The following is an 18,566-nucleotide window of genomic DNA, read 5'->3' on the forward strand; positions in this document are numbered from 1 at the left end:
TGCCTTGCACTTGGTTGGGTACATTATTTTAAGTGTATTTGACAAGTTTACCAAAATATAAAAAATGTCATTCAAACTGCATTTGCTTTGTTTTACTTTTTACTTGTACTTTTCATTACATTACTTGAGTACATCCATTTTTACAGTAATTTCCATACTTAAGTACAAGAAGTTTCAGATACTTTAAAACTTTAACTCAAGTAACATTTCAGTCAGTGACTTGGACTTTTACCAAAGTCATATTTTGGAGAGGTACTTGTACTTTTACTTGACTCTGAGATTTCAGTACTTTATACAACACTGGTTAAATATGCTTAATCATTTCATCTTTGCTATGCAGCAGCAACATGCTAAATGTAGAATAATATACAGTATATTTCATATATCAATCTCTTGTTCAGGTCAAACATCCCTGATAAATTTTGAAAGTTTGTGGATTTTAGTTTTGGAACTGAAGATAAAAAGCTGCTTTCACATTTCAATGAAGACTGATGTTCAACCTTTATACACTTTACATATAACTTAGAAGGTTATCTTTTTTTTTTTTTACTTTCAAAAAGAAAATTCACACACAGTTGTTTCAAATAGATATTGAAAATTATAACTACCTACCTCTAGATTTACATAAAATTTACTGTAAAACTGGACATAAACTAAAAAAATACTGCGACAAAAATGAATCAATCAATCAAATTTTTATTTGTATAGCACATTTCAGCAGCAAGGCATTTCAAGTGCTGAATGCCATGATATACAAAAATTAAAAATGGGGACAAAATGAATATATTAAAAAAAATGCAGTCAGTAATTTATTATGAGAATGATTCATGTATTATGCAAAAAAAATGTATACTTTTTCTGCCTTTCTTTTTTTATTATTATTTATTTACTCTTTATTTAGCATATTTTAGATACTGTAGAACTCGGCCTCTTTTGTGGAAAAAGTGTATACATGTTTCCGTTCATAGTTGTAAAATTCACAGAAACATGTTAAAAGGCCTATTAAGTACACCAAAGCAGCCTTTGCTAACTTGCCTTACTTTTTTTTTTTTTTTTTTTTGTCGCTCCGCCGTGGAAGGTGAGGGCGCTCCTTCTAGCAGACGGCCGCTTTTTTAAAAAAAACAGACAGTCTGACCCCCTCATCAACAAGCCACTTCCTCTTTTGTCTAATTTCATGGCGATCGGGAGAGAGGGAACACCACCGACGGACGCACACTGCCTCGGCACTCCTGAAAGAGTTTATCTGGGGTAAATAACTGCCATTTTTCTCACAACTCGCGTGTTTAGCGGCAAAGTACGATGAGTTGTATTCGCTTTCGCGGTGGTTTGAATCGCCTTGCAAATGGAAGGATTTGCTCAGCTTCTGGGTCACACATTTCACATTGTAGCGCCACTCGCTGATAACAAATCGGACGAAATGGGCTCCCCCTCCGCCTGCATCTCTCCCACAGACCCAGCCACACCACACTTAACGGCGATGGCTAGCTAACGCTAGCAGCACTTAAACGCCCCACATATGTCGTCACAAAAAAAAATACTTACATTTATTAACTTAATGGCAGCAATATGACATGGAATACTTCATTTGTTCAGTACTTTAGAAAGTTTTTTGGCTCTTTGAGAATGTTAGCCACTTGTAGTACTGGAGTGTTTGTGTTTGGGTTAGCGGGCAGCTAGCTCCCGTGCTATGTATTGAGTTAACTTAGATAGCGATTCAGAAGTTTGTATTTGGCGAACAAGCTACAGTGGGCACGCTGGGGTAAAATAATATTTACACATAACTTTTAGAAATTGTAAAATAACTTGAACTATAACTAAATGTTTATCTCTACCATTCATTAGAATTACCCCGCTGATTGAAAGAGGAGAAACAAGCTAACTAGCTTCGTCAGCTAACTACTTGGTTAACGGTACCTTATCAGTAGAAATTTTAGCAGAAGTCATACACAAACTTATCCGCTCATTATCACTATCTCCTATTTAATCTAAATTTCGGTTAAAGCCAGAGTACACATCTGCTTCCACTTTAAATAAAGTTGCACTGAGTTAGTATAAAGTTTATTCAGGTTTTAACAGTAAAGAGCAGGAGGCCAAAAACACTTAAGCGAATATTGGCGAAAAATTGCTACTTAATCACACCATCTTGATCAGGAGATTACACAGAGGTTTACTTCACTGAGGTAAGAAGTAAAGAGACAGCGCTAGTGTGTGTGATCCAATTGTTCATATAAAAAGTTAATTTCATTGCGAAATGACCATATATTCTAATGCTCTCTTTTATTTTACTTAAAATCAAACAAAGGTGATGGACATATGCGTTAATGCACAAATTGAGAAAATCTTATATTTTTAATTTTCTGTTGCAATTAGTACCGTCATCATATCAAAGAATCTACAGGGCAGTTTTCTCTCTCTTTTTTTTTTATGTTCTCCTTCTTAGGAGAACTTAATCTGAATCTGTAGATTAGACCAGAAAGAGAACAGGAAATTGTTATCTGTGCGGGAAAGCTTGATTGACCATTTTGCATAGAAATTAAAGCATGCTCAATTCTGTATCTACAGCACAACTCATTACTTGGCTAAGAATTAATGACTCACCTGAGCGATTCATTTTATTATTTTGGTAAAAAAAAAAAAAAGCACACTATATAGTAATGCTGTTCAAATGTGTGAAGCCATTTTAATGTTACTCAGAAATACAATCTTTAACTTGCTCGTTTATAATAAAGTTGATGGAGATTTTAAAAATTGTTTTGTTGTATTATTGCTTTATTTTGCCAATGTTTAAATCATGTATTGCTGCACTTTGCATTTGGAGGAAAAATGTTTTTGCAATAAGTTCAGTTGCATAACGTACAATGTGAAACATGACCAAAAAACCCTCGCTTAGAATAAACTCCTAAGCTAAATTGTAGCTAATATGAAGTGTGAAAACCTACTCGGTAAAACGAAAATAAATATGACATTAGATGATTATAATTCAAATGCTAAACCTTTGTCAGAATTTCTTGCCTTAATAAGTTACCTGCAGAGACGCTAACTGCATGGCATTTGTTAGATTTAATGTTTGTTTGTCTTTGCCTCGTTTACAGTTTAAACTAAGTTGCCAACCTTCCTGGCACACAAGACGTATTCCAGGTGAGTTGGTGTCTTCTTTTTTTGGGGGGGGGGTGTTTTCTTTGACTCTTTTACACATTTTTATATCTGTTCGTTTACTTGGATCTTCAGTTAATGGCTGAACCTTAAATGTTTATCTTGTTTTTGTTTTATTTTTTTATGTCACATAAGTCTAAGCAGGGGTGGAGTATTGTTGACTAAAAGGATGCACGAGGAAGGTGTGATTGATTCAGTAAAAAATAAACATCTGCTGAATTCAGCTTGTTTATAGAATGCCCATTAACAACAAATGTCATCCAAAAGCTCTTTGCAAGACAAACTGCTCTAGCGTACAATTACAATTGCGTCAAAATCGAATCTACTCCAAATTTGATTCATATCAGTCCAAATTATCCCAATCCGATCTACTTTCCAGAGGGATACAACAACTTATCATTTAAATAATCAGCAGTGATATCAAACACTCTTTCTTCACTCTGCTTTTTTGTGCTACTTTTAGGTGCACTTCCAAAGCCTATTTCAGCACCAACCTTTTCATAGAAAAGGAGCACTTTATGCTGGATGTTCTTTTTTTATGTTTTCTTCTTTTTGTCGCACAACAATAAGTCAGCAGCAAAAACTTTACACCCATGTAAGGGGAAAATTTCTACTTTTTTTCCTCTGTTTGAAGACCAAACTTGTTACTGAGAGCACAATTTAACTTTGGCAGGTTAGAGACCATTATTACTCCACCTTCTTAACAAGCTCAAACATGCAACCAAAAAAAGAAGATTCTGCCAACTGATTCCCACCTACTACGGGGCTGCTTCCCACAATTCAGCAGTGTTTTTTATTTAAATACATTTCTACCGATCTGTAGCCGATTTGTATGTACAAGTATACAGAAAACTATGCACTAGTGAGATATAATGCAGATATTATATCTCAGAAAGTCAGTTTATACTGTCACTCTTTTGTACTGTTGAGGATCTGAAAATAGCTATGCTAAACAATTAGCTTTATAGGATTCCTATGCAGTCTTGTGAAGTTTGGAAAAAACATTGATTTAATCATTTATCAAGCTTTTGCACAGGATCTACTGACTTTGACTTTATTCCCTATCCCTTTACCTACTTTTTCTTTTTAGGATTAGTTGATTTGTTTATTACTTTAATCAAGTTTATATATAAATTAGATCCTTCACCTCTGATTTGCCATAATCCAGCTTTGGTTTCATCCTGCTCTTTTATCATTTTGGTTTCTGACAAAATTAATCTACAAATACTCTCATCACCAAACAAAACCTAGTAGATTTTGTTTGGCTTCTTTTGGCCCCATTTACATAGAGCTGCTTTTCAGAGAAACCGGAACATTTTAAAACGAGTTGCTATCCAGCCACTCGTTTACACGTCTCTAGTGATGGGAGTCTTTAACAACGGAACTTTTTGAAGCCAGGTCTGAGAGTGTAACTTTTGGGAATACCCCCTGCGGAGGTGTGAAGTACTCTGCTGGTGTGAAAGCACATTCACAGAAAGCAGGGCTGCAGGATGAAGTGGAGGTTAAGGGTCAAAGCGCATGCGCGTTTCGACATTATGCTAAAATTACAGTGCTTTATAGTGCCTTTGCATGACAACTACAGCGGATTCGAGGTTTCTAGGCGGTCTAGTCTAAACAGTGACACAGTTTAAATGTGGAACATTTCCGCAATCAAATATACCAGCAGTTTCTAGATAGCGTTTTCATGTAAACATAGCCTTAGACCCTTCAGGATCAAAGTTTTATATTGGACCTGTGGTTGTTAAACTGGGTCTTGTTAAGATGCCAAGCAAAATATGTCAACAAAGCAGTAAAAGTGCCCTTTACCTCTCTGCCAAATTGGAAGTGAATGTCAGAGTTAGTTCTTGAGCTGGTCAATTGGAGGTAAATATTTTGTCATAAAACTTATAGGATGTCTTAAAAACAGCTGGAAAAAAATGGCTTGAAATCCAACAAACGATCCACTACTCCAGGAGGTGAACACTCATCCTAGTGTCTGAAAAACTCCCATCAAACTCATAGGCATAAATTACATTTTTGTCAGCTTGTTTGTCACGTGTTTAATGCTCTAAAGTTTCCTAGCAAGTGAACTCTCCTTGTGTCTTTACCAACTGGATTATCTGTGTATACCTGTAGGTGATACTAGGTGGACATCATTAAAGAGCCTCCTCCAGCTCCCAGACTTGTTCTTCGCTGTCCCAGGTTAAGACTCCTTGGTCTATGGCTCTGATGGACAAAACCAAACACGTCAAGCGGCAGAGACTTGACCGCATCTGTGAAGGTAAGAATGTAGATCGGCATATAAAGCAGGAGGGTTTATGAAGTAGGCTTAGATCTTAGAATTAATTGTAGCTGTAATTGTTCTTAAACCACAACACTTGTTTGTGGTTACACTTGTTTATCATGTCAAGCACTTTGAGTTGCTGTGTTGCTGAAATGTGCTTTACAAATAATCTTGACTTAACCATGCTAGCCTAGTGCTGCATCACTTGTAAATTAGCCGGCCCAAACTAAGTGAAGATTTTACTTTTAACTTTAAAAATAATTTTTAAAGTAATTTTTTTTTTAACATTCCTTACATTTTTCTAATAAAGTTACCTTTTATGTTTTGAATGTTGACTGTTCCGAATGGTTCGTTTGCTTTAGGTTTATGCGATAAAATTGATTGATGGGTGCGGTGCTAATGTCGTAACCTTGATTAGTTTCCTTTTGTGTGGTGTTTGTCTTAAGTTGCTGTGCAAGAAGTGCGCTCTGTTTCATTGTGACAGACAATAATTAAACTTTCCGTTTCCAGAATGTGCACTCAGGGATGGTAATGTGCATCCTTCTGTGATTGTTATTGTTTTAAGCTGTTGTATAACGGTGATGTGAATCAGACATAACTGTGCACAAAAATGAAGGAAGCCCTTTGGGAGAGTCTCTAGAGACCTGTGAGAGGGAGAGGACAAGGTGAAGGGTTGCGGCCTGAGGCTACTGGGAAACGGGCCAGCTGTCTCTTTAAAAAATGACAACAGCCCAAACCGCCCCAGGCCTCGGCTTCAGCTATGCTAATGAGGTTAGTGCTGGTTGGCCGAGTCTGTATGGGGCCGCCTGTGATTGGAAGCTGGCCGTGGGGGAGGGGCTGGGCGTGGATGACAGCTGGGATCCAGTCAGCCTAGAGCAGGCTGGCAGGAGAGAGGGAGGAAAAATAAGAACCGTAGAGAGGAAGACAGGCTGACAGACTTCACAATGCAAGGTTAGGCCCACTGCCCATGTGTTTTCTGTTTTTTTTACGTGCGTTTTCGATTTAAAAAAAAAAAAAATTAGATTTGTGAAGTGCTGTGCTGTCGGTGGGGGGGGGGAGAGATATGTATGGTTTGGGTGTGGCGCTGAAACGTGTGCGTGTTCTGTTTCTCTTTCACGCTCAGTGTGGGTTGGTGCTGTCGCAGCCGTTGAAGGAACTGAATAAGCGTGTGTCTAGCAGCGTCTGGGTGGAGTACTGCTGCTTGCTGCATTATCATCGTCTGCTGCCCCTCCCCCCCCTCCTCTTACTCTAAATACGACCAGGAGGAGGGAGTGGAGGGAAGAAAGGCAAAGAGAGGGAGAATGAATGAATCACTGAATGAATTGTATTGTGTGTCTGGCCATGCTTGTTCTTCGTAGGCCTTGGGTATGCCAGTGTCCTTTACTCAAATTACTTTCCCTGCAGTCTCAACTTGGTTGTATATTTTTTCTGAAGATGCTCTTTGTGATGGAGCACTTTAAGTTTTTCTGCGTGGCAATTGTCCCTTTGTGTTGTGTTATGCAGTTGGCATGGTAGCGTTTTTGAGCCATCTGCAGTTAATGTGAATCACACTGCCTAATACAGTCCACTAGTATGCACATCCAGTGACTGTATCGGACATGCAGGCCTGTATTTTTCTCCTTTGTTTTTATTTTTACGTGAGCTTAATTTACTAGAAAGGCTTACTGTATGGAGAAACATTTGTCTTTCCAGACTCTCCCCTGTTCCATTATTATCAAAACCAGATTTTGATTAATTCTTCCTCAAAATCAGCAATTTTCTAATGAATTATTTTCAGTTATTTCAAGAAAATGCAGTGTCAGGACTAACTAGCTTAAGATTTCTATTTCAAACTGTGATCTCAGTAAAACAAGCTTAAGATCTTTTAACGCAATATGTCATAGCAAATCTTAATAGCCCAGTCTTTTTTAAGATCCTGAAACTGTTATGACTAAAAGGAGTTTATTAAATCTGTTTACCGACATAGTACTTGAGATTTGCAATTGTAATTTAATTTGATGTTAACATCATATAAAAAAATGAAGCTGCTATAACAAATTGAGCTGGAGACCCTAATATATTGATATAGCAATATAATGAATTTCAAGACTAAAAACAATAAATTATACATGGCACAAAATGAGTTTAAGATCTTTGTATTTTAATAAATATAATAAAATATTAAATTCAGTTTTTAGTTTATAATGAAGTCATCACAGGCAACACAAGTTTGAGATCTTTAAAATTTAAATTTAGCTCAAGATCTTTAGAGTCATAAAATATATTGAAATCACATAATCTTGATTCAGTTAATAATTACATCATGAAAGCGTTAGAACACGAGCCTGAGGCCTGTCTTCATATGACAATGTGATAAATTCTGGTTTTTCAATTTGAGAGAACAAGTCACAATAAAACAAGCTAAAGCTGTAATGGTTATTAAAATGAGATGAACAATTCGGCTCAAAATAACATAAAAATAAATAGTTATGCATCACATCAGGCGTTCGTTCACGTAATCTAAATAAGCTTCACGTGTGTCATGGTTGACCGTTCAGTGATAAAATGCGACTTGTGAACAATTTTAGAGAATTTCGTGTCAGGTGTGCGCTCATCCTAAATGCCACTTTGCTTGTTCCTGGATTCCAACGCAGCCTGGAAGCTGGCTGAGGTGTTTAAAAATTCGAGCCTGGGAAAGTCTGGAGTCCCTGAAATGGAAAATGTGCAGAAACCCTGAATACTTGATTTCCAGCTTCAGCTACCAGCTCCCGTTCCTCCCCAGCAGTCTCGCCACCTCGTCCTGCCTTCTGTCCAAGTAAAACTGTTCCAGCAAACCGCACTCCAGCTCCAATGAAGTGCACACCTCTCACACGGCAGTGACAAGATAACGGCCACAGAAAATAATCTCATATGAAGCAGAATAGGGAAGAGGTGTAAAAGAAAAAAAAAAAAAGGACAGTTTGTGATGAGTGTTTCTGCAGTGTGTTGGCAGAATTGCAGCATTAATTTGTTTTGGCAGTTCTGCTTTGGTTGGCAGAATGGAGAGTGACTATGGATGAGATTTGCCACCAAGTTCTGTGTTTATACTGGGAAGAGAGGGTAAAATAACTGGAAGATGTGGCTCTTCTAGACATGAGATGTAGGTCACAACTGACCCCCCCTGCCAGCCCCCACATCCCACCACTATAAACCCATGAACCCCTCACTACCTCCTTCCAGACATCAATCAGTTTTTCACCCCTCCCCCAGTTGTAGCACACCATCACCTCTGCTGCTACCTTCTAGGCTCTTTCGTGTGTGTCTACTGTCACACGGTACCCCGATCCTGTTCCCAGAAACGATACTGGACCACTTCATTGACCCGAGTCTCATCTTTCCTCTACGCAAAGACTCTTCAACCCAGATGTTCACTGCAAAGACGAGCAGATTCCTGGATGCACCATTAAAGATTTGGTTACTACACGTAACTTCGTAACCTTAAATCACATCAACACATACTGTACATGCAGTCATACATTTTCCTCTGTGTTGGTGTTGGAAAAAGAGAGTCATACGCTGTTTTTCTAAGGAGTAAAGCATTCAGCTATTTGCTGCAGGGGGATTTTCTTTTTGTACATCACATTGAGCAAGCCAGACGTGGAAAATGCAGACTGACTCATTAACCTTAAGTCTATTTAGTCATTTTGAAAAACAAGTGGTTGCATGCCATCCAGATTAATAAGGTGTTAGTATTGTTAAAAAGATGTAGATTGTATGGAAGCCTGGAAAGATTTAGTCTTGTTTTCATTCATTCATTCTTTTGTGTGTTTGGCCTTTTAAGCCCACAGTATGGAACTCAAATTATTATCTATGTCGTATTAATAAACTGTTAGTAGGAACTTGCACATCTTTAGAGGGTCATAAATGTTACATTCCAAAAAAATAAGTAAAATACAAAAAAAACTTTATACATTGTCATATACAGTAACTTAGATATAAATTAAATGTATGAGTAATAGTTGGACATTTATTGACATAAATATTGAAATAATTACATGTTTGTGTTAAAGGCATATATGATTCAGTATTTGCATAATTATTTCATAGTTCTTGAAATTATTTTAACTGTAATCAGCTGACCAATCAGATCTTGAAGGATCTGAAGTTAACAGAGGAACAAATCGTCTTTGCTTTAGCAGTGTAGCTTTGGACTTGATGCAATGGACCACATAAAAAAGTCCTGCTGTGCTGAGAAATTATTGCTTAAATAGCTAAATAACTTATATTATGTAAAATATGAATTTTACAATGCAGATGTAAATATATTAATATCCTACTTCTAAGTTAATTTATCACAAAATGTTAACTTTAACATTTTGTGGATCCTGGCAGTTTTGATCCTCCATAAACATCTTTCTGGTTCTGATTAACTCAGGTATCCGACCCCCCATCCTGAATGGGCCAATGCACCCTCGGCCCCTGGTGGCCCTGCTGGATGGGCGCGACTGCACTGTGGAAATGCCCATCCTCAAAGACGTGGCGACCGTGGCTTTCTGCGACGCTCAGTCCACGCAGGAGATACATGAGAAGGTAGAACAAGATCAGCTACCAACATCATTGGTTTATGACCTGAAAACATAATGACTGTCTTAAAACAGTGACTTCACTTATGGTGAACAATTTAACATGCTGATCATTCAGATAATTCAATAAAAATCTGTCCTCTGCAGGTGTTAAATGAAGCTGTGGCTGCTCTGCTGTATCACACTATAACTTTATCCAGAGATGACTTGGAAAAGTTCAAAGGCCTACGGGTTATTGTCAGGATCGGCTCTGGCTTTGACAACGTTGACGTCAAAGCAGCTGCTGAGCTCGGTGAGATGATCAGGTTTACAGAATAATGTCAGAAACAAGCAGCTTTATGGCACAACAAGGCGAGCCTAACATCTCCTCCTTCCCCCATCATGCAGGCATCGCTGTCTGTAATGTGCCAGCAGCCTCGGTGGAAGAGACGGCCGACACGTCGCTATGTCTGATTCTCAACCTGTACAGGCGGGTCACCTGGATGCACCAAGCCCTGAGGGAGGGGACCCGGGCCTCCAGCGTGGAGCAGATCAGGGAGGTGGCTGGAGGCGCTGCTCGAATCCGCGGAGAAACGTTGGGCATCATAGGCTTAGGTGAGTGAACATGGTTCCCAAAGTTAATATAAAATCAAATTAAGCATAATGACTTGGAGTCAGATCATTTGTTCCCAACCTTAACCTGGTCCTGCTGTTTTTAGGACGTGTTGGCCAGGCTGTGGCCCTGAGAGCCAAGGCGTTTGGATTTAGCGTAATCTTTTATGACCCATACCTACCTGACGGCGTTGAACGCTCGCTGGGCCTCCAGCGAATGGCCACGTTGCAGGACCTGCTCATACACTCTGACTGCGTGTCCCTGCACTGCAGCCTCAACGAGCACAACCACCACCTCATCAACGACTTCACCATCAAACAGGTCAGCGGATACAAAACCGCTTCCTCATCAAACTGGGATGGGCTTTTTAATACTCCATTAAGTTTGAAGTGTCACATTAATGAGATCTGATGGTAATGAAACAGTAGAGGGGAACATCCTTATTTTAACATTTAAAAGAATCAATATCAACAGATTAAATCAAAATTACTGATGAAGTCATTCTTCTTCTTCTTGGTCCTTTTCCACTGCTGTAGGCTTATTTTCTTCTACAGTTTGAATCCACTTCACGTCCCCTAAACTACTTCTTCTCTAATTAGGCCAAATCCCTGCTGGCTTTCACCTGCTTTTAACTGAAAATTCGGCCTATCAGATAAAAGTCATGGCTCCTAACTGTCGCATACACCCACTAAACAGAGAGCGAGTGTAACGTTCCTGTAAGCGTGTACAGATGGGTGGAGGGTGCATGTTTTTTCAAGTGGAGATGTTCACTATCAGCGCTCTGTGCCTTTCGATTAATATATATATATATATATATACGCTGTTTTGATAGCTTAATATGCTCCTCTGGGTTTTAGGCAGGAATTTGCTATAATTTTGTCTAGAATAGCTCAAAAATGGGCCACATTTTTGGAGTCTAGAAAGTCCAAAACACAAGATTTCCATTTGTTTTTGCTATCCACATATTAACGTCTTAGCATAAAAATGAGTTCTGGCATCATATTTTATTAGATTTAAGCTTGTATGTTATTTACATAAAATGCAACCGGAAGTCAGGCTTTTCAAACCTTGAAGGAGCATACAGAACACAATTAGGTCCAAGAACTGATCCCTCAGGGATATCATGGTAGGATTTACATATAATTTAAGCTACTGCAATGTGTTTTTAATGTCAAATAATATTCTATTAATAATAAATCAGAATAACATCGTCTACCAATGTATTTCATTTGTAAGAATTTGACTAGACCCACTTCAGTTGTTTGATAATGATTTAAATATTGCTGTTGGTCTTTTAGACATGTTGTCATTGTAGATTATAGAAATGAATCTTACACTAGGTGTTTATGTATGTGTTTCTGTTATATAAAGCAGATAAATGAAAACTGCTTAGTCTCCAAGGGCCTACAGGTAAATCAGAGAGTGTATCATACAAACACTGCCAGTCGTGTTCATGAGCAGAAAACTAATTAACTCATCCCTGCTTGGCAGCCACTCAAACTGCAGCTGCAGGTATTAAAAGCAGCTGCTGCTTCAAGCAGCAAAACTGCATAATAGCGTTACAGTGAGACTACCACAGTTTCACCTGCCTCCTCCTATTTAGACAAAACCTTTTTCAGGGGTTTGAGGTTTTGACTTTTCCCCTGCCTTTATGGCGAGTTTTACTGTAGATAGTTTAAATCTGTTGCTCTTCTGACAGATGCGTCAAGGAGCGTTCCTGGTGAACACATCAAGAGGCGGGCTGGTGGATGAGAAAGCTCTGGCTCAGGCCCTGAAGGAGGGCCGGATACGTGGGGCCTGCCCTGGACGTGCATGAGACAGAACCGTTCAGGTAAGAGCGCTGCATGAAGACCAGAGCCTGAGTTACTGCCTTACTTATACACACAGTATCAATGGATGTTAACAAGTTCTTACTCTTCATCAAGTTTTTCAACGGGCCCCCTGAAGGATGCCCCCAACCTGATCTGTACCCCTCACACATCCTGGTACAGCGAGCAGGCTTCAGTTGAGGCTCGTGAAGAAGCAGCCAGAGAAGTGCGCCGGGCCATCACTGGTGAGTGTACATGTTGAATAGGTAGCATACAAAACATTTAAATATTACAAAACATTTAAATGTAAAAAAGTATACAGTTAACCACTGATATTCATGGGGGTTATGGAATAGAGCCGCCAGCGAAAAGCTAAAATACTTGAGATTCCTTCTAGACACAGTTAGAACTGACTATTTTAATAGTCCAAACACCTAATATGCACAATGAAAACCTTCTTAGCACTACCATAGAAGCTAACATCCACAGTCTTCCTTATTCTCCCTCTTCGGAGTTCAGCCAATCGGCAGCTAGGAAAATAAATGGTGGTCTTGGACAATAGTATCTGCTATTTGCAGATACTATTGCAAATAGTAGCCAGGAGCGTATCGAGTTGCTGCATTTTCTTTCAGATGTTTTAGATATTCGCCATAGAAAGATGGGTGAATCTGAATATTCAGTGATGATTAGGAGGGGGTCTGGTGTTGTTGAATGCCGCATTGATGTTTGTTTCCACCGCTTTCTATGGAGCACAATCATTAAACTTTATAAATTGTGGGATCTCACTGAACAATTAAGGCTACATGATGTCAGAAGAAATTTAATTGCGATGACTATTGATTGCTCTTAACTCCCTTCACATTTTTCATCACACTGTCCTCACCAAGTCCTCTGCCATCAATATTTGATATTGCGATTTTGGTTCAGTGCAATGTGCAACTTCACTGGCAGATATTTTATACAAAAGGATTTTTTCCAATTGCAATATTTTGTATTTTGGTGATTGTGATTTAATATAGTATGAAAATATATTCTTTTAAAATCTGAGAAACCAGTTCTCACTGACCAGTGTCATTCATTTCTGAAGGGTTCCTACAGCCTTGAAAAGCCTATAAAAGTTTAACCTGGAACATTTTAGAAAAACAGATAACTGATCATAAAAAAATGTTTGCTTTTTCCATTTTCTAAAATTCCACATTACTAATCAGAAAAGTAAATTAAATAATGGGAAAATATTTAAATATTAAATATTTAGGAACCCTGTATGTGATGTTGCTCCAGGTCGTATCCCTGACAGCCTGAAGAATTGTGTGAATAAGGAGTATCTGATGGCCGCCTCCCAGTGGCCCACCATGGAGGCAGCTACTGTTCACCCAGAGCTTAATGGAGCTGCCTACAGGTGAGAGCAGTGAATGCTGACCAGGACAACACGGGGCCCTGTTGGCAGACAGGAAACAAGCTCTCCTCCTCCTTCTGTTCCAGATTCCCCCCAGGTCTGATCAACGTCGCAGCAACGGGGGGCCTGCCAGGAGCAGGCACAGGTGTGGAGAGCCTGGTTTCAGGAACCCTGGCGCATGGCATCGCCCCCGTCACCCACCCCCCTCACGCCCCTTCCCCGGGGCAGCCCACTAAGGCTGAAGGCGACAGAGACCTCCCCTCCGACCAATAGCCCCCTCTGCCAGCTCTGGCACATTCCGTCATCTCTGGAAACCAAACCCCCGTCGACCCCGCCCGCCGCCTCACCTCGCCCCTTCAGGGTCAGACACAAAGCGACGCTCCGGTGCACGGGAAGCACCAGTCTGACCCTTCCTGGATCTCCGATCCTTCGTCTGATCAGACAACCAGCCCAGGAGTGACCCATCTACACCAATCCATCACCCCCACATCCCTCCATCCTCATCTCACGCGCCAACCCTCACACCTCCCCACCCCCACAATGTCAGCAATAACTGTGTTCTCAAGGATTCAATTATTGGATTGGTTTTACTTCCTTAGCTGGCTGTTGTTTTAATGGAAAGTTGATCTTTTGTGGTTCTAGGTATTGCTGTTTTGCTTTTTCTGACATGAGGCTTTAGTCTGCTGCCTCCAGCAGGAACAGAACAGTTGAAGCTCCACTTTGTACATTAATGGCTCGTGTTACTACTCTCTTCTTCTTCTGTTGTTGTTGTTTTCATTTTTGTTTTCCTGGCCCCTATCTGCTCGTATTATGACTGGGGGAAACTGCTTATTACAGTAAGGCGGTCAGAATCTAGCCACCCTCCATCCCTTAAACCTCCTTGGCATTATTAGCTTGATCAGCAGAGGGTTTATAATGTAGTCTGTGTGGAGCTCTTTTAACTGTGAAACTATAGCGTTAAACCATTTAAAGAATGAAATCCCCCTTTTAAGACTTTTCTCCCCTTATTTGCTCAAAGGTTTCTAGCAAGCAGCTAGAGACCGATCCATTTGGTTTTGGTCCCCAAAAGGAAATCTAAATCAAGCCAGCAGAGGGCGCTCTCTGTCTGGCCTCCCGGTAACAGATCATTGATGCTACTTTAAGTGATGCAACGTAACAAACACGGAGAAACTGACTTAAAATTTTTCACCACCCTGCACATCCTCATCCTCCTCTCGTATCATGGCTCTCCCAGCACCACTCGCACACACCAGTTCGCATCCACCAGTCCCTTCAGGTGTGACAGGACAGTATGGGTCAGATTTCCTGCAGGAGCAAACAGCGGCTAGCGTTCCTGCATGCTTGCATCTTCAAGACAGTGGTGTGTGTGTGTGTGTGTTTGTTTGTGTGTGTGTGAGTGAGAGTTTGCTCTCTCACTCTGTTGTTGTCGTTCCAAAGGAGTCGTCCCTTACAGTTAACTCTTAAAACGCTGTTGCCCTGGTGTGAAGGGAACACCTATCTAGTACCTCATTAACAGATATTGAATGTACCGTGCATACCCTTCTATTTTTATTTTTTTTGTTTGTTTTCTGTTTTTGTACAGATTTTCTAGATGAAATTGTAGCAGTCATGACGAAATTAAGCGGAGACAAAAAACAACAAAAGATCCCAGTTTAAATAAATTTGAAAACTACTCAGGCGTCACTAACAACGTGCATCTGTTTGCCTTTCTCACTCAGCTTAGCACAATTGTCAGACTTCAGGCTTTTAAAAAGTGATGTAAAAATTAGTTGATGAAGTGAAATAACTTGGACTAGGACGGTGGTAGTACATACTTGCGTTGCGTTTGACCACCTTTCTCATCAAACTGCTGTCTATAGTGCATGTGAAGTCATTTTTACAGGGGAATCAGACTTCCCCCTAACCCTCTGTCCCTCTCCATCAAAGTGTTTCTCCTTCTTTTCTTCAGTCGTAGTCCGTTTCCAGTGATGTACAGTTTGTCCCCCTCAGAGTCTATGAGCAACAGGTGGCTCCTCTGTCATGTGATAAGTATATATTTTTAAATAAAAAAAACGAAAAACAAAAAGTAACCCCATAGTTTGGATTATAATCTTAAAATCTCCTGTTGGTGATGATATATATTTTCCAGTCCAGCGGTGCACTGTTGTTAAAACCGTTTTTATTTTTAAAGGATTAGCTCTCCGTGTTTGACATGTTGTACTGAAACATTTCAGAGAAAACGAGATCCCTGCCTGTTCCCCCCCTCCTTCTTCCTCGTCCTCTTCCTCCTTTCTTTCTCTTAAATTTGTCGTTTCTGGCTTATATCCTGCGGGCCTTACTCGTTCTCTCCCTGTTACAGTAGCTGATATAGAAAGTTGCCATTGGAGCCACTCACTGCCTTAATACAGTCGACCACAGCAGGTGAAGCCAGGAGACGACAGCAGGGCCCCGGGGTCTCTGAATTAAAACTCCTCACTCCCCTCCACCCCCATACAGGCCTGAAATTACTGCACCGTGCATTTCCTGTTCCAGTCAAGAACCACATTTAGCCTTGTTTAAGCACGCACCGCTCGTTCCGCAGTCACACACACACCCGGTGTGAGCACTGACTTTGCATTTAGATGGATCACATTTATTCTGCTGGTTTTGGTTTAATCAGATCCAGCCAGCTCTTGTCAGTTGCAGCAGCTGATAATTAACTCTCGGATGTAAGACCGAACCGCCACCTTAGCCCACTGCGCTCGATAAGGACGGTGCGGCGGACACTGACGTAGTTTCAGCGAGAGTTGGTCACTTGTCTCTCCTCTCTCTCTCAGGGTTCAAATGCACACATATCCTCCAGCAGTCGCCCCGCGTGTCCTGTCCCTCGCCCCCCGAGGTTTTCCTCCCTCAGACTGTTGACCCCGATCGCCTGCGTCCTCACAGACTCTCGATCCTCGTTCTGTGCACAGATCCGAACCGTTTTTTGTCTTTTTGTTTTTCTTTTTGGCACTGACATCTAACCATCTAACCAGGAATGAATGAATGCTTGAAAGTGACTGTGTGTAATGTTGAATTTGGGAAATGTATTTTTACAACATGTGAAAAAAATTTTCCCCTCCTCCAATCACTCTCATTGTGAATTATTTTATTTCTTTTTTTTCACCAGACTGCAAAAACAAAAACACCAGAAAAAAAAATCTGTAACTAGGCTCTTAAGCTTTATTTTTTTTTGTTTACTTTTTTTATTAGAAACAATCATGTTTGTGATGGTAACCTCCAATGGTAAACTCAACACCATATTTTAATAAAAGCCTAAAAAATTAAACATCTGGCGCCTACGTTTTTATCTGCTATCTAAATCCTAGTGTTTTTCTTGCTGAACCTTTAAACTCTTGAGTTTTATTTAGTTTTTTTTAAAGCAGCTTCTTGCCTGATTATTAGTGGTTAGTGTGTTGCAGACTGCTTTTGTGGTCTGAGGACGTGAAGCTGTGTTTAGCAAAGTTTTGCCACAAACAAAATTGTTTACCGCAGTTTGGCAGCTCTTTATATGGAGCAATGCAGTGCCAGGACGGCTGTGTAGGCCCATAGGGCTAAAAGACGGGACGGTGGGGGGATTATGGGCTTTAAAATTGCTTCCACATGCATATAACCAAGAGACTTCTCTTAAACAGTCAGCGATGCATTGTTGGTATTTATTTAGTGACTTCCAAGGATTGTTTTATCCCAGTTATTGACACCGAGGCAATTTTAGTGCCTTGCAAAACTAAAATTGCAAGGCAGTTAATTTTCTAACATTACAACCACAAACATAAGGTATTTATTGGTATTTTCTATGATGTACTAACAATAAAGTGCTGCATAATTGCAAAGTAGAAGTAAAAAGATATGTTGCATTCAATGTAAAAAAAATAAATAAATAAAATTCTGTGATATGGCTCATCTGAATTCTGCCCCTTTTAAATCATCCTTTCACAAAATCTAATGCAGTCAGTGGATTGGCACGACTGTACTTACCAAGACATGGCTGTTAAGCAAGAAGAGAGTAATCAGAAGCCCCATAATACCCTCAGAGGAGCTGCACAGATCAGCAGCCGAGGTGGGAAAAACTATTGAAAGGACGACTTGGTCATAACACTGGCATTTGTGAAAGAGAGGCAAAAAGAAAGCCATGTTGAGAGACGTCTGGTTTGCAGATTGTAAAGGTCGTGTAGGGGACACACCGGTCTGATGGGACAAAAAGTGAGATTTTTAACTTGTATTTAAAATGTTTAGGGGAATAATTACGCTACCGACCATCTCTATGGTGGTGTTCTCAAGTTGTTCAGTTTTTCTCTCAGGGAAGTCGGTCCCTGTTGAGAGAGAAGCATCTAAATCCGATTTAGATTCAAGTCTGAATGTTTCCTGGATCTCTGTGTCTAACAGCTTTGAAAATGAGTCCCTGGTTCAACACACCTGAGACAGGGTGATTTACCTCCACAGCATGTAATCAAGTTCTACGGGGACCAGTTAATTCATTAGTTATACGATTCAAGTGTGTTGAAGCAGATATGTCAATAAAACCACATCAGGATCTCTAATCTTAAACCATTTCATTTTAGCTCTGTGGGTGAATTTGCAGATCGACCTAAAATATTAATATTGATATTAAGTCAGTATTTGAATAATACTGACACTGGGATCATTCCAATCTTACTGGCATGCTAAGATCGATACTTTAGTTTCAGATTCTCATTGAAGTCTACCTCAAAAAAGTTTTGTTTCGATGTGTTCTCAAATTATATGTTTTTGCCCTTTAATTGCAGGAGCAGATGCATGCACGCGTTTTTGCTTTTCTACTGTTTCTGCTTGTCAT

The 18,566-nt window shown here is 39.9% G+C and overlaps 1 protein-coding gene across 1 annotated transcript; it reads left to right on the forward strand.

Moving 5' to 3' along the window:
* Window positions 1–1,080: 1,080 nt before the first annotated feature.
* On the forward strand, window positions 1,081–17,039 carry ctbp1l (C-terminal binding protein 1-like). Its single transcript, XM_032554370.1, is given in 12 exon segments — window positions 1,081–1,248; window positions 3,093–3,138; window positions 5,269–5,413; window positions 9,810–9,964; window positions 10,105–10,249; window positions 10,345–10,551; window positions 10,656–10,870; window positions 12,249–12,347; window positions 12,349–12,380; window positions 12,475–12,602; window positions 13,639–13,756; window positions 13,840–17,039. Coding segments are annotated over 10 exon segments (1,347 nt in total). The 5' UTR covers window positions 1,081–1,248; window positions 3,093–3,138; window positions 5,269–5,352; the 3' UTR covers window positions 14,027–17,039.
* Window positions 17,040–18,566: the final 1,527 nt, after the last annotated feature.

The sequence above is a fragment of the Xiphophorus hellerii genome, chromosome 23 (assembly GCF_003331165.1).
Source record: "Xiphophorus hellerii strain 12219 chromosome 23, Xiphophorus_hellerii-4.1, whole genome shotgun sequence".
In the NCBI taxonomy this organism is placed as follows: domain Eukaryota; kingdom Metazoa; phylum Chordata; class Actinopteri; order Cyprinodontiformes; family Poeciliidae; genus Xiphophorus; species Xiphophorus hellerii.